The following is a 17,407-nucleotide window of genomic DNA, read 5'->3' as shown; positions in this document are numbered from 1 at the left end:
ATAGGCAAGTTTTATCCCGATATCCCTACGGTATACAGACTTACGCGGGTGAAACCGCGGGGCGCAGCTAGTTATAAAGCTGCAGTGCATTTGCATAGGCCTACCTCTGCGAATATCTATCTATAGGTATAGGTACATGTACGCTTCCCATCAGGCGAACAACCAGCTCAAATGCCTGCTATGAGATAAAAATAAAATATTGTTATATTGTTCTCTCGGCCCAGTATAAACTCAAACTCAAACATTTATTCATTCAACTAGACTTGTTATAGAATATAGAAGCACTTTTGAATCGTCATATTACACAGTTATAAAATTTAATACCGGTTCGGAAGGCAGATATAAAGATGATAACTTGAATCTAGGTGGAGATGTCATATTTCATATAATGTTCTATTATCTTCCGCATCGCACGCACGAAACGGTGAAGGAAAAACATTATAAGGAAGCCAGGCATGGGCATGGGCATGAAGAATAAAAGGTTCGAAGGAATTAAGCGATCCATTACTCTGAATCGCGCAAGTGAAATGTTTTTACTATAGGGTATATAAACGACTTTCCAACGTCATTCGATCGGGCCTTACCGGCCGGCCAGTCTAATTAAGTTAAGTTCTAATTAATTCTACCTTCCTACCTCGGTAGCCATGTGACATCTGCCAACCTATGCATGGTTACTCGTGGGGTAATGGCCTGAACCCCTTCCCATGAGGCTTGTGTCTCTGCACTGGGAACATATATGGGCTAATGATGATGAGGTTAATAAGGACGAGACGAGCGATGCCTGTGCGTGGTACTAGTCTACGATGCTTCCGTTACAAAAACATTCATATGCATTAATTAGTAATAAATTTATCTCCAAAGCTTATCTATCTAGGATTCAGATCTCACGCTAGATAAAAACCTCTCGCCCAAACACGTTCGGTTGGGAAATAAGGATCCATTATTTCAATAATTTATTATCCTATTAATATTATAAATGCGAAAGTTTGTATGGATGTATGGATGTTTGTTACTCTTTCACGTAAAAACTACTGAACCAATTGCAATGAAATTTAGTACGTAGACAGCTGGATAACTGGAATAACATATAGGCAACTTTTTATTCCGATATTCCTACGGGATACGGACTTACACGGGTGAAACCGCGGGGCACAGCTAGTCATTCATATTATCGCAACGGCCAATAAATCGTACAGCTTATGCCCGATTATTATCGTCGCTCGATCGTTATCTCGGCGCTTGTTCCTTCCTAGAGCGACTGGAGGTGCCGGTTCTGCATATTGTATTGCGTCGATGTTGATTGAGCCGACAATGAGGCGACTGCGGTGCTGGTCGAACGTAATCGTTGCGTTTGGCCGTGCTGTCGACCCGTTGGGGAGTTGTCGTTGTTACGGACGGCTTTCGGAACGCGGCGGATGCTTGCGTACGATTGGATTGTCTATTAACGATAATTCGTTTCGAATGAACTGATAAATATGTATATCATCACACTTGCCGCTAATATTGTAAACTAGCTGCGCCCCGCGGTTTCACCCGCGTAAGTCTGTATCCCGTAGGAATATCGGAAGAAAAAGTTGCACTATGTGTTATTACAGTACAGTTAGTTGTTAGTTTTTGGGTGAAAGATTAACAAACATCCGTACATACTTCCATCCATCCACGCTACATACTATAAGTTTATTTGTTTGGATGTTTGTTCGACAATCACTCTGAAGCTGTTGAACGGATTTTGATGAAATTTGGCATACAGACATGGCATACATAGATCCCTTTTTATCCCGATAAAAAGCTCCCATGGGATAAAATTGGAATCTTGATAACAGAGCGGAGACGGGACGATCTTCTAGTAGGATAATAAATTGTACGAAGTTGACAAGTGTATAAAGTTTGAATTAATGCAGTCCGAAAAAAACGCGAAAAAATCGAATCTAAAGGAGGTCCGAATCGGTTGCATACAAACATACAGGTGAAGCTAATAAAAGCGTAACGACAGCACACAACACCACTGCACGAAACGGTGAAGGAAACCACCGTGAGGGAACCGGCATGTCCGAGAGTCAAAAAGTTCGACGACATGTGACATCAGCTGCCAACACGCATTTGACCAGCGCTGGTGGATTATGGCCTGAAACGTCATAGGAGGCCTGTGTCCCAGCAGTAGGAACGTGTATGGGCTGATGATGAATAGGACACAAAAATAGTCGTTATGTAAAACAGTAAATAGTGTTTTAGTTGTCGTTTAAATTGTGTACTCACGACGAAACGTGTGTAGTTGAAAATGTATTGCCGACCATACAAATTAGTCAAAAATAATTAGTCGAAGCTCATTTTAATTATAAAAAAAAACTGATTGAATTTATTGAATTTGTTGTTTTTGATGTTATAACGAATTTAAATTACTGAGAGATGTAAAATGTGCTCAGCGATGTGCGGCGAGGTAATTTGAACTCTAAAACTGGATTGTTAGGTGTTAAATTCCTGAAGTTCAAAATATGAAGAAGTGAAGTCCCGTGTCCGCTACTGGGTTATGGGGCAGATGATATACATCTGTTTCACTGATCGATTGTCTTTATGGACAAGTAGGTGATCAGCCTTCTGTGTCCTGCCAAGCCGAGACATTTTTTTTGTGCGTCCCCACCGGGAATCGAACCCAGGATTCCTCGGTTTTGCGCTCACGCGTTAACGACTGTACCAACGAGGCGGTTCAAAACATGAAACTGTAGCAAAAAACGTCATCGATGAAACGGAATTGTGTCTCACAAAAAATATATTTAATTCATAGACAGTACATATATGTATATGTATATACACATTATTACATTACTAGCTTTCTATAATATTACTAGCTTTCGCATGCATTAAATTCGGAGTAGTTTAATAGGTGTTAGTGTTGTTTAAACCTTCCTCTTGCATCACTACTTGTCTTAGAAAAGTCCATCAAAATCCGTTGCGTAGTTATGTGGGACGTCTGTTGGTAAGCGCTACCACCGCCCGTGAACATTTGAAGAGGCGTAACGCCAATTGCATACCTTACGCCTCCACAAATTAAATTAAATTCGGAAGGGATTAAGAAAGGATTGACGAGATGAATAAAGGAAAGGACTAGGAAGGCTAAGGAAAGCGAAATGGGCCTCCGACTCTAGACTAGACTATAATACACTCCCACTTAATATAGTATCAATATTATGTGGGAGTCGAGCGCGCTTCGTCACGAATTGCGCAGGCGCAGGCGCACAGGAGAACGGCGGGCAGTAGTAGCGTGCTACTGTGTTTCGTACCGAGATCGGGGGAGCCGGAAGCCTGTATACTTGGCTGAAGCTGAATAAGATACTTTTTTGTGGTACAGTGGGCCTCGTTACAGCCGTATTGAGGACGTCCACTGTTGGACCTAGGCCTCCCGGAAAGAGTAACAGATGACACTATTAAAATTAAACTCTACAGAGGAGAATTTTATGAGATTGTTCTTAGTGCTTAATGCTTACGTATACTGTTATATATAAAAACTAGCTGCTCGCCCCAGCTCCGTCCGGGTAGTCATTTATCGGAATTGCAATAATATAAACTATCACATCTTTTGAGTTGGTTAAAATTGCACATGGTGTGCAAATTTCATTTAAATCTGTTGAGTAGTTTATATGTACATCGCGGACAAACAACGTGACACGTTATTTATATATGTAAGATAATATAGATGAGATGTAATTAAATTTTAAATATACTATGTATTAAAAATCCCACCTAATAAAATATGTAGTTAATGTAAATATTTTTAAATATTTTTTTTAACGGCATCTGGATTTTTTTTTAATTACGTAATTCGATTACATTCTTTCACACGCATTGTCTATAAATCTGTCACTTTTTAGGGTTCCGTAATTAAACGGTGCGTCTGTCTATCATTTATCGTCTGCCTGCCTCACGAAACCTGGTACTTGGATGATGATAGATGACATTTTCACGCATTTGTGTATTTCTATGCAACAAACGATGATCAATGTTAAGCAACGTTTGGCACGGTCGTAAATTGGATGGGTGACCATTTTTTTTTTTGTGCAGTTGATTTTTAGCTTTTTTGCACGGAACTCGAGCGTCCGACTCGCGCTTGACCGTTCTTTTTTTCTATGGGTATGTCCAAACTAGGCCCACCGGACACTCGTAAAAATTAAATTATTAATCCAGTATTAATGTAGTAAGATAGTTTGATTGGATAGAATAAAGTAGAAAAAAAGTGCTTCCGTTTTAAGCGCTGGTCACATATATGATATAATGCGCACATTAGATGGTATTAGAGAATAATTAGTGAGCTTCTTTCCATGTCAGTCCATGTCCATCACATGTCAAAAAAAAATTAGATTGTCCTTATTTTATTTTTTTTTATCGAAAAAAGGTTAACGATAAACCAATAAAGATAGTAAGATCTTTCATACTCATAGTATTCATCACTGGCTGGAGCCTGTGGCTTCACTCGCTTTGTACCCGACTAAAATATAGCCTACTAGCTGCGCCCCGCGGTTTCACCCGCGCAAGTCCGTATCGCGTAGGAATATCGGGATAAAAAGTTGCCTATATGTTATTCCAGTTGTCCAGCTAACCACGTGCCATATTTCATTGCAACCGGTTCAGTAGTTTTTGCGTGAAAGAACAACAAACACACACACATTCTTAAGAACTTTCGCATTTATAATATTAGTAGGATAGGATGTGCTAATCTAGACCATTATCTATCTCTGTATCAAATTTCATACTGAGTAACAGAAATCGATTCTTACAAACTATCGCATTTATATGGGAGCCATTTACGACTATTAACGGAACAAACTTAACAAATCATGTATCTTAAAACGGTGAAGGAAAACATCGTGAGGAAACCGGCATGTCCGAGAATCAAAAGTTCGACGACATGTGACATCTGCCAACCCGCACTTGGCCAGCGTGGTGGATTGTGGCCTGAACCTGTGTCCTAGCAGTGGGAACAATATATATGTACTGATGATGATGATGATGATATATTTACACTTTCATATTAGTTTGCCTATGACGGAAACCTCACGACGATCCGTTCACCAGTTTGCGAGCTTATAACAATCTAACAGATCGATGACTTAAGTTATCCTCAAAGATGTCTCGCGTTATTTATGGGCGTCCGGCTTCGCATTCAACGGAAATTACTTTATTCATTGAAATATTAATGAATTATCAACACAGCATCTGAGTAATAAATAAATATATGTGTACATTTAACAGTTGGGAGTTATGGTTGTCTTACAACCACTGATTTTGGTAACGACGTCAGAATTTAGACAGTTATATATGAAAAAAAAAACCATTAATCGACGCGCTAGCTTCGCTTATATTTTATACTAGTTGTGCCCCGCGTAAGTCCGTAACCCGTAGGAATATCGGAGTAAAAAGTGTCCAGCTATCTACGTACGAAATTTCATTGCAATCGGTTCAGTAGTTTTTGCGTGAAAGTGTAACTAACATACATACACACATCCTTACAAAGTTTCGCATTTATAATATTAGAGTGGGACAATACATGTTTACATTAGACATAAAGATAGTCACTATGATGTAGGTATCTGCCAAGAAATGATTTTGATAAATTCCTCCTCCAAAAGGATAAAGTAGGAAATGAAAATTATTGGGGTATTCATTGATCGATAGATTAATTATATAGTTTTTGGAATTCCTTGCACATTACAAATGATTGTGTCAATAATTGCTTAATGAATAATAATAAAATAAGGTTAATAGTTTATAATATAATGTTAACAATGTAGGTATTATTGAAATTGAAACTAGAATCATTCCCACTCATTAAACACATTATAAAGTATTAAATAACACATATACACGAATAATATTAATTAAGCTATCAATTGAGATTTTTTTTTAAAGAATAGAAAAAATTCGTTCACGGGGCGGGATTCGAACCCGCGTTTCTTGCCTAACCGTAGCAACGCCTAGCCTCTCGGCCACCCGTGATCCCGCCACAGTAATCGAATTTCTTCCACTCTTTCGGTTAGGCAAGAAACGCGGGTTCGAATCCCGCCCCGTGATCGAATTTTTGTCTATTATTTCAAAAAAATTTCTCTTTTATAAAAACATTTCAATGCTATAAAACTAAAAATTAAATTTAAGCTATCGATTGTCCATTTTCAGAACGTTTCTGCGACGTGACGCTGTACTGTTCGCCGAATTTCGCAACGCAAGTGTCTAACAAGGATGTCGATCCGCAGAATATACGTGGGGTGTCCCTCAGGGCTCACAGGTTGGTCCCTTGTTGTTCCTTTTATATGAAGGTATAACGTCGATTGAATATTTGCTTAATTATTTCCTACTAATACATATAATATTTAGTTTAAATACCAATTTGCTTTTAAAATATCTATAAGTATGTTTGTATTGTTTATATAATGTATGCATGTATGTTTATTTCTCCTGACTGGCACTCCAACAAGGGGCTACTGAAAATCAGCGCTGCGCATTACGCGTAGCATATGCTGAGTAGTTACCCCTTTTAGCACCACACCGATTAGTCATAAGTTAACTTTTTTATTTTAATATAACTGTTTGTAAATGTGGTGGTGTTAAATAAACATTCTATCTTTCTTTCTTTCTTTCTAATTGTGTACTCATGTATTTTATAAAATGTTTTAATGATTGAATTTAAATAAAAACATTAATGATATAACACTTTTTGTCAGTTTAATAAAATTTTAGTAAGACAGCCATCGAAGTCAGACTTGTAACATCCCTCTTTTTGCGTCCGTGGTAAGAATAGTATTAAGGATATTGATCGTATAAAACTATGTTCTAGACTTGAAATTTATTGTAGTACTTTTATTCTGAATTAGTTTTTAATGGCTAACTCTTGGTAAATTTAATATAAAATATAGTCGTAACTGTATCATAATATGTTAATGATTTCCGGTGTAACAGAAGGATAAACTTTAATTAATATATATCATCAGAGGTGACTGACTGACTTATCTATCTATCTATCTATCTATCTATCTATCTACCTACGCGCCAAACGACTCGGATCAATCGGGCAGAAATTATGATATAGACATCCAATAAGAAAGGATATAAAAAGCAGGCTCAGTGGCGAGACTCGGACTCGGACATCAAAATCGATAAGTCGGGGTTCGAGATGGGCGAGCGTGCAGGAAATAAATTGATTTTTCAATTTATCTGCACACACGTAGATAACATCACCACTGCTTAAAACAGTGAAGGAAAACATCGTGAAGAAACCGGCATGTCCGAGAATCAAAAGTTCGACGACATGTGATATCTGCCAACCCGCAAGTGGCCAGCGTGGTGGATTATGGCCTGTATCCTGATAGGAGGCCTGTGTCCCAGAAGTGGCAACATATATAGGCTGATGATGATGAAGAATGGATTTTATAGATTCTGCCGCCAAGAGGATAAAATAGGGGATGAAATTTTGTACCAAGAGAATATCTCCTATAACATTAGATCTTACTCGTGAATGGGATATTGTTTAAAATCGCATGATAAAAAAAAACGAAATAATTTTATAGCGGAACCAATAACGGTTTATTATCATTAAGAGTCCGGTCAAATAAGACCAAGTAATAAGAGCGGTATCACAATAGGTTCGATTCAGCTGAAAATTGAAAGAAAGAAAGAAATAACAATTTATTTTAACACACACAAACACACAAAATAGTAACAATACATAAAAAAATCAAATGAAAAAAAAAACATAATAAGAGAACGAAAAAAGAAATAGATAAATTACGAATGGTTGCGTGCGCCAAAAAAGGATGCCACTCAGTATATTTGAGACAGAACATCTCAATACTGAATTGGCAATGTAGTTTGAAATATAATTCAAAAGAAAATATCGAATTTGCCCCTCTGATTCTGATGCTTGATAATGAGAAATTACTCGAGGTCAGAGGTAAAGAAAAATGGTCTTTCGCTGTTTTCGCCGCAACGATAAGTTAAAATTATGTCTTAATCACTATATATAGTATAAAGCAAAGACACTTCCCGCGTTTGTCCCTATGTATTTATGCTTTTTTTACTAGATAGAGTGATTCAAGAGGAAGTTACATATGTACGAGTGTAATGATATCGATTAAACTACTATGAATTAAAACGTGTGAAGCCGCAGGCAAAAGCTTAGTAAAATATAATCTTGCAGCCTCCAAACCATGTCGAGACGCAATAATCGCATGGAAAAATCGCTCCGTTGAAACGTAAAATAAAGACAAACAAACTCACTTGGGTATTTCTTGTACCAGCGTCCCCGCACACGGCTTCGCCCGCCTTTTCGTGTAAAAATCATATGTGCATGCCTGGTTTTTGGCTACGCCAAGAGGGCGCTTTCTGGCCTTTTTTTCTTTTTTTTTATGACATAGCGGGCAACTGAGCTGGTGGTTCGCCTGATGGTAAGCTATCACCACCGCCCATAAACATTCGCAAAGGTAGTACCTCTGCAAATGCGCTGTCCGCTTTTATGGGGTAAGGGAAAAGGAAAGGATTAACGACTGGAAAGAAGGAATGGACTAGGGTGGATCAGGAAAAGGAAACGGGCCTCCGGCTCCCCCACTCACTGTACGAAACACAGTGGTATGCCACTATTTCACGCCGGTTTTCTGTGGGGGTGTGGTACTTGAAAACTCTCAATGGTCTCAATTATGGCACTACATTAAGGCATCTTACGTAGAGCCGCAATATGGACGGCGGATAGAATCGTAACGACATTTCGCAATCCAAACGCTACGAAGCTGTTTACGCGACAGATCGTGTGAAAGGAGAACGTATCACGAATAATGCATATCTTAATATCTATATCCTATCCTATTCTACTAACATTATAAATGCGAAAGTTTGTAAGGATAGATATATGTGTATTTGTGTATGTGTATGTTTGTTACTCTTTCACGCAAAAACTAGTGAACCGATTGCAATGAAATTTGGTACGTACATAGCTGGACAACTGGAATAACACATGGGTAACTTTTTATCCCAATATTCGGTCGGGATACGGATTTACGCGGGTGAAACCGCGGGGCGCAACTAGTCTTATATAACACTAACTAAGCTAAAAATTTATACACGTGTATATTAAAAAACGTATACTCATATCTCAATCTCTTATCAATGATTAATTACAAAAACATTTGGCAAATAAACGCCTTAAAGCAAAAAAATAAAAAATAAATATGTAATTCGAAAGTTTCTCGCTCGCTCGAAAACATACAAAAATTCTAACACCTCTGCCGTCGATAGCGTTATCAACGCCCGAATCTTAAACTATGACTAGTTTCTCGCATGCTATTAGCGTTATTGTATTGTTTAAGAAGAATTCACGCATATAATAACTGTTATGGTGAATAGTTTTATTATAATTTGTAATTATTTTTTCTAAAACGCACACGGTAACGGGTTCAGCGCTAGTTTCCTTGATTGGAGCAGATTTTGCGTTTTTTTTTTTAATATTTTCGTATTGTATTTCGTTTCGTATATATATATATATATATATATATTTTTAATATATCGATTGAAAATAACTATCTATCCAAATTCATTTACAGAGTCGTGCTCGCGGCGTGCTCGGAACTGCTCGGCGCGCTGCTGGGCGCGCACGAGTCGCTCGGCGAACCGGTGCTGGTGATAGATGGCGCCGAACCGAAGCACGTGCGCGCGCTGCTCGACTACATGTACACGGGCGAGATGAGCGTGCACCACGTGAGTCGTAGTCGTAGTCGCAGTCGATGGTTTTAGTATAGTACAAGTTGGATCCCTAGGTGACCCGTTGTTAGTGGTAGATGGCGAACACTTTGAACTGTATTTTAAATTTTAGCTTAAGTGCAATTTTTGTTATTCTTCTTAATTGTATCACATTACCTTTCCTACTAGTAGTGCTATCCGCGAGGGGGGCTAGTGATCTGTACTACAGGTCTTTGACGACCTACTTCAGACACTAGTCTTTCACAACGTTAATACTACTCAGTAGTTTTATGATTGTGAAGGCAAATAAAGAAATTTTTATTTATTATTATTTACTTTAACGCACTTTTCGTCTAGGTTGTAGTATATACACAATGGAGACGAACGTACACCGCTTGAGTCGTAGTCCTAGTCGAGTATGTAAGGTGCTTCAAGATATTTGATTTGCTAGATGAATTCAGCTCTTAAATCTATAAAAAAAACTTATTTCATAAGTGTCTAAGTAAAGAAAGGTTTCTTTCTTTAGAGTTACTCAACTTTAGGGTTCCGTACGCAGATTTTAAACGAAACTCCGTTTAATGATAAATTAGACTTTACTGTTTGTCTCTTTGTCATCGAGTTGTGTCTCATAAACCATGATAGTTGAAATTTTCACAGATAATTTGTTTCCGTAGTCGCTACAACAGCAATATTATAAACAGGGGGATTGCCATGAAATCTTCAAGCAATACTGATTCCAATGTGGAAAAATGACACAGCTATGTGTACAGGTCACCTTGTGCCATCACTTGTTTCACTGGGATATATACTGCTTTTAAACTTCTTGGTAACAGCCCTGGATACGATGAATGCTCAAAGCGGGCTCCCATAAAACTGATTGCTTTACTTACTCCTGTGGCGCTGAAATCCCGAAGTGGGTCTTGGCCTCCGAGATGAGAACTCTCCATCTTTCCCGGTCCTGCGCGGTTTCTCGCCAAATGTTTGCTTTTAGCACGCCTAACTCGATCGCGCCAGCGATACTTAGGTCGTCCGGGCGTCGACCCGATGGTCGGCCTAAGTATGCTCTCTTTAGTCCTCTTTCCTCACCCATTCGTTCCACATTGATTGCTTTACATATCCCTAACTTATCCAACTTATGTTTGATTTGTCTTTTCAGTCGCAGCTAGCTGGTCTCCTGAAAACGGCCGAGGAGCTCCGGATAAAGGGGCTCACGGACATCCGGTGGAGTAACAAGGACGAGCCGCCCGATTGTACCACAGGTAAGAGAGGGTAGGAGGTGAACACGCTTCGGCACGAATCGGGCCATCTTGCACTGGGGACGCTACCACACTCCCCACAGAATACCGGCGTGAAATTGTAGTATCCTAATGTGTTATCCTAATGTTCGGAGAGTGAAGGAGCCGGAGGCCTTTTCCCCACCCTTCTCAGTCCATTCCTTCATTCCAGTCGTCAAACCTTTCCTTACGCTTTACCTCATAATAGCGGGCAACGCACCGCAGAGGCTCTATCTCCATTTATAAGTCAAATAGCTTTCGAGGTACTTAAGTCGTAACAAACAAACACAAAATGGAAATCTATTCCTATTCATAATATCAGTATAGAATAGATACACTACCTTACCGCCCGTGGTTTCCTCCCAGCTATCTCCAGATACAAAAATCACACAGAAAAATCGCTCCGTTGCGACGTGAAAGAATAACAAACGGAGGCGCCCGTTTTCTTTTCCTCACCCTTCCCAGCCAATCTTTTCCCTATCCCTTTCTCCTTTCCCTTAAACCGGGGCAGCGCATTCGCAGAGGCACTATGCAAATGTCCATGGGCAATGGTGATCGCTTACTTATCAGGCGAACCAAAAGCTCAGTTGCCCGCTTATGACATAAAATACTATTTTATCATAATATTATTTGTTATTATTTTACATAAATAACACAACAATTTCCAGGAGCAGTGACCGCAACGCAAATGTCCAAGCCCGATGTTGATAAGCCAACCGACAGGAATACATCCGACGTCAGGTATACACCCGACTTGAAGAGTACACCCGACTGTAAGAGTACACCCGACTGCAGGAATACGCCCGACGTGAAACCGAATTTCAACTCGAAGAGCGACGCGGACGTCAGGTTTCCGGATAGGATACAGTTCAAAAGCGAAGACGACGACATCGGAAAGGAGAAATGTAGTATAAATGGTGAGAGTCCATCATGTAGACATTGCATACTCTTGTGTTTAATTGTAGGCAATTATCCGACATTGGAAATTAGGTGTGTGCATTTTGTATTTCTGTAGTCCGACATCGAACTCGCCTTCGTTATGCCTGTGCTAATGGATTGCCGATTTAACTGTATAGGGATAAGGAAAGGATAAATGGAGGGGATAAAGGAAAGGACTGGGTAGGGTAAGGAAAAGAGTCGTATATCGTAGCGGTGCTATTTGCACACTCTTAAATACTTTTACTACTGTTAACGCGTGACCACGCTCGCTGATAACTCGATAGATACAAATATAACTAGCTATTGCCCCGCGGCTGCACTCGCGTGCTCAAAGAACACGTTTTTAATGTAAGCGCCATGTATCAGAATTTATAACGTTGTAGTTAGATTTTGTTTATCTTATACCTTTAAACGAGCAATTCTTGTATATATATATATATATATATATATATATATATATATAATTGGGATCTCGGTATCGGCTCCAACGATTTTCATGAAATTTAGTATATAGGGGTTTTCGAGGGCGATAAATCGATCTAGCTAGGAATTTTTTTTAGAAAATGTCATATTCGTGTTTTATTCGTGTTTTTTTTTCCCTGACATCTATTGGTGAATAGTAATACTATTTTGCTTCGTAGACAGCTGGACAACTGAAATAATGTCATATTCGTGTTTTATTCGTGTTTTTTTTTCCTGACATCTATTGGTGAATAATAATACTATTCGCTTCGTAGATAGCTGGACAACTGAAATAACACAGGCACTTTTTATACCGATATTCCTACGGGATACGGACTTACGCGGTTTCAACCGCGGGTCACAGCTAGTAATGTTTATTTTTATAGCTTGAAATGCTGTATAAATGAGAAATTAGTATAAATTAGTAATTAGTAGTAATAATCATTATATAAATGGTAAAAAAAAAATCACGAGGCTGGATTCGAACCCGTGTCCTTTTGCCATATTGCCTATTTAAAAATTACTCATAAAGCATTTGATTGCTAAGCTTGAAACGGTGAAGGAAAACATCGTGCGGAAACCGGCATGTCCAAGAATCAAAAGTTCGACGACATGTGACATCTGCCAACCCGCACTTGGCCAGCGTGGTGGATTATGGCCCGAACCCTCATAGGAGGCCTGTGTCCCAGCAGTGGGAACATATATGGGCTGATGATGATGATGATGATGATGATGATATAGTGATTAAAATGCGCGTTATAATGGATCAGAGAATGAGATGTATATACGAAGTGAAGTATCACTCCCAATCTTCTAAAATCACACCAAAGAACCGCTCGTTTGCGAGTGAAAGCAGGATAAACGGACAAACATTGAATATATGAAATATTGAGATTTTTTTTTAAATTTAATTGGGATCACGGGTGGCCGAGAGGCTAGGCGTTGCTACGGTTAGGCAAGCAACGCAGGTTCGAATCCCGCCCCGTGATCGAATTTTTTCTATTCTTTCAAAAGAATTTCTCATTTATAAAAAGCATTTCAATGCTATAGAACTTAAAATTAAATATATGAAATTTTTTTTTATTTCAGGTGGCCCACCGCCATTGATAAAGTTGCCGCTTAAGGAAAACAAAAATAGCCTCTTGAAACGGGATCACTCGGACACGTGAGTGTTGTTTTTTATGTGTTTCATAGCCTGCTGCTAGCTGTTCGCCCCGGCTTCGCCCGTGGTACCTGTATAGGCTATGTCACTCTGTGAACGTGCAGCTTTCTGATTGTGAATGAGTTTTGGAAATCGGTCTAGTACAAACAAACAAACAAAAATACTTTTTCTCATTATTATATTAGTATAGAAGTGTAGATATATTTACCACACTCACACAAACATTATGAATGTGAAAGTTTGTTTGTTTGTATGTTTGTCCGTCGATCACGCCTAAGCTACTGAACGAATTTTGATGAAAAGTGAAAAGGTATACAGGCAGGGTATGGGGGACTTGAGTGATAGAATACTTTTTAACCCGATTAAATGCTCCTTTGGGATAAAACAGGACTCCGGGCGGAGCCGGGACGAGCGTCTAATCCTATTTTACTTCCTACTAATATTATAAAAGCGAAAGTTTGTAAGGATGTGTGTGTGTGTTTGTTATTCTTTCACGCATAAACTGCTTAACCGATTGCAATGAAATTTGTTACGTGGATAGCTGGGCAACTGGAACATATAGGCAACTTTTTATCCCGATATTCCTACGGGATACAGACTTGCGCTGGTGAAACCGCGGGGCGCAGGCGCATTTTTTATAAATTCTACCAATATTAAATAAAATGCGAAAGTGCGTTTGTTTGTCTGTCTGTCATTTACGTAGCGACGCAGCGATTGTGCGCATACTGTGTTATATTTTGTGTCTGGAAACAGTCAGGAGGCTAGCTGGAGTGACATAGGTTACTTTTTACCAAGGATTATGACACACTAGCTGCGCCCCGCGGTTTCACCCGCGTAAGTCCGTATCCCGTAGGGATATCGAGATAAAAAGTTGCCTATATATTATTCCAGTTGTCCAGCTGTCTACGTACGAAATTTCATTGCAATCGGTTCAGTAGTTTTTGGGTAAAAGAGCAACAAACACACACAGATCCTTACAAACTTTCGCATTTATAATATTAGTAGCATTTTATTCCCATAGTAATTTCCTTTGATGCGCGGACGAAAAAATTCGTTTATCATCAAAGTTATCTTTGAATGTTTAAAAGTTTTTTGTTTTTATTATATTTCCCAGAGAAAGCCAAAGTCCCAAACGGCAAAGGTTGACCAGCGGCACTGAGCACACGGACGACGAATCTTCGGCGCATACTATAAAAACGTGCGTAAACGTTCGTAACTACTAAAGTTACGAAAAAAAAAAATTTTTTTTCGATGAAATTTTTTTTGTCTTTTTTTTTTTGGTAAATATACCTACAAATCACGTGAATTGTTAATAGCGTTTAGTTTTTGTTTGCGTAGTTTATGTGGAATTTGGAGGTTTAATTTTGTTTGTTTGTTTGTTTTTAAGGGTACATAATGTTTGTATGTGCGACCAATAAGCGTGAAGGCTTATGCTGGAAATATCTTGAAACTGATTCTCGTTATAACAGAAATAGTATTATAATAGTGTTTGATATATTTTATCCATTTATTTGCTTGAGATGATATTTAACATATAAATATTATATATGCCTCTTTTCGACTTTATAAATGCTATTTTTTTTTATCAACAGGGAAAGGGAAGAATGGAGACACGGCAATTTGGTGAGTATCACAAAAAAATATGTATTTTTTGTTAAAAATAACAATATGTCGTTGATAGCATGTATCTCCTTGAATTCTGATATACTTTCTTTATTTCAATTTGAATTATTTATAAATAAATTGGAAACCTGGACGGATCCAGGGCGTGTAGCCTAGTATCTTATAGAAATAACTGACTGCTAACGATACAGTGTTCTTCTTATAATTATGTGCTATTTAAAATTATTAAATATTCCGAAATGGTTCATTTGAAGAGAAAATATAACGCGAGTGGAGTCGGATCGGACCGCTAGTAATAATAAACCATAAGCGGGTAACTGAGCTGGTGGTTCGCCTGATGGTAAGCGATCACCACCGCCCATGCACATTCGCAGCGGTAGTGCCTCTGCGGATGCGCTGCCCGTTTTGTAGGCAAATTGATAAAGAAAGGTTTGACTAGTGTAAAGACGGAATGGGCTGGAAGGGTGAGGAGAAGGAAAAAGGACCTTGCGTCTACCCCGCTCGCCGTACGAAACACAGTAGCATGATGCTATTTCACGCCGATTTTCGCCAGTTTTCTGTGGGTGTGTGGTACTCCCCCGTTGCGAGCTGGCCCAATTCGCGCTGAGGCGTGCTCGACTCCAACATAAAACAAAAAGTCTAGATGGCGCTGTGGCATATAATCTATGAACAATCACCGTCGATCCGCAGGACATAACAGCGGAACGCGTGGTCGGTTGGGGCGCGAGCGAAGCGGAGCGCGGCGACTGGTCGCGCGACGGCTCCGACGACGAGTGGGCCGACCCGCCGGCCGACATCGGCTCCTTCCTGCACACCAAGCTGCGCGTCGACGGGGACAATAGCGCCGGTGAGTACCGCTCCGACGTTATGCTGCCCTGGTACTTTGCTGCTTGAGAAAACTTGCAAAGAGCAAGAAATTAGGTAGTAAGTAAGTAGGTATGTATGTAAGTAGGTACATAGGTAAGTGAAAACACCAAGGAAGCGATCCGCTCATCGACATTGGCTCCTTCCTACATACCAAGCTGCGCGTCGACGGGGACAACAGCGCCGGTGAGTACCGCTCCGGCGTTTTGCTGCCCTGGTACTTTGCTGCTTGAGAAAACTTGCAAAGAGCAAGAAATTATTAGAAGTAAGTAGTAGTAGGTATGTATGTAAGTAGGTCAATAGGTAAGTGAAAACACCAAGGAAGCGATCCGCTCATCGACATTTGAACCCACGACCCCTCGCGTCGGTCAGGGCGCGCCAGGACGCGGTCAGGGCCCTGGTACTAATTAAAAATATTTGCATTGAGCAAGGATAAAAAAACCTAGTATAATAGTATAAATAATTAAGTAGGTAAAGTAAATAGTTTTATTTGTTTAAACGTAAAGGACGGAGATGTGCAATAATTAATTGCTATTATAAGTTCGGCCTACAGTGTCCAATAGCAATTAATTGCAATATTAATTGCTATTGGACACTGTAGGCTGTTTGTCATGGTTGCCTGGTACTAAAATACATACGTATGTACTAAATACAATACATATTGGTAATATGATTTTTATTTTTCATATAAATTATTTGACTTGTGTTATATCCATTTCCAGACGAAGAATCGGATGACAGCGCGATGGCGGTGGTCGGTGCGCGTGCGCATGCTTCTTCCTCGTCGTCAACAACGAGCACTTCGCACCAGGAGTTGTTGAAGCGTGAGTGCGCTTTCGAGTTTAACCGACTTAATAGAAAGGGAAGATAGGGAAGTCTCGTGTGGGTGTACACAAAGTGGGGTATGGGGCAGATGATATTCATCTGTTACACTGATCGATTTTCTTTATGGACAAATAGGTGATCAGCCTTCTGTGTTCTGTCAGATCGAGACATTGTTTTGTGCGTCTCCACCGTGACTCGAACCCAGGACCCTTCGGTTCTACGGTCTATATCATAGTGTATACAATTTCCTTTCTTCCTTCATGTGTATACCTATATATAATATGCTCTTTTCTCACATTACAGCAACAAAATCTATACTTAATATTATGAAGCTGAAGAATTTTTTTGTTTATTTGAACGCGCTAATCTTAGCAACTACTGGGCCGATTTGAAAAATTCTTTCAGCGTTAGATAGCCCATTTATTGAGCTAGCCTATAAGGCTATATATTTGCTACGTGTGTAAAACCGCGCGGCACAGCCAGTTAGAGATGACGAGCTCCTCTCTTGCATTGCAGCGACAAAAGGCGGCGCCGGCGGCGGCGG

At 39.5% G+C, this 17,407-nt stretch overlaps 1 protein-coding gene across 1 annotated transcript in view; it reads left to right on the top strand.

The window, feature by feature from the left end:
* LOC119838896 (protein tramtrack, alpha isoform-like) overlaps nucleotides 1-17,407 on the top strand; it is a 58,969-nt gene that overhangs the window by 30,577 nt on the left and 10,985 nt on the right. Inside the window, exons 3-12 of the mRNA XM_038365039.1 lie at nucleotides 6,166-6,274; nucleotides 9,579-9,732; nucleotides 10,871-10,973; nucleotides 11,657-11,905; nucleotides 13,479-13,554; nucleotides 14,666-14,749; nucleotides 15,144-15,174; nucleotides 15,865-16,021; nucleotides 16,761-16,862; nucleotides 17,380-17,403. Of these exons, the coding sequence (XP_038220967.1) occupies nucleotides 6,166-6,274; nucleotides 9,579-9,732; nucleotides 10,871-10,973; nucleotides 11,657-11,905; nucleotides 13,479-13,554; nucleotides 14,666-14,749; nucleotides 15,144-15,174; nucleotides 15,865-16,021; nucleotides 16,761-16,862; nucleotides 17,380-17,403 (1,089 nt within the window). The remainder of the gene's footprint in view (nucleotides 1-6,165; nucleotides 6,275-9,578; nucleotides 9,733-10,870; nucleotides 10,974-11,656; nucleotides 11,906-13,478; nucleotides 13,555-14,665; nucleotides 14,750-15,143; nucleotides 15,175-15,864; nucleotides 16,022-16,760; nucleotides 16,863-17,379; nucleotides 17,404-17,407) is intronic.

The sequence above is a fragment of the Zerene cesonia genome, unplaced genomic scaffold (genome assembly GCF_012273895.1).
Source record: "Zerene cesonia ecotype Mississippi unplaced genomic scaffold, Zerene_cesonia_1.1 Zces_u006, whole genome shotgun sequence".
Lineage (NCBI taxonomy): Eukaryota > Metazoa > Arthropoda > Insecta > Lepidoptera > Pieridae > Zerene > Zerene cesonia.
This window is presented reverse-complemented; position numbering and strand designations above follow the sequence as displayed.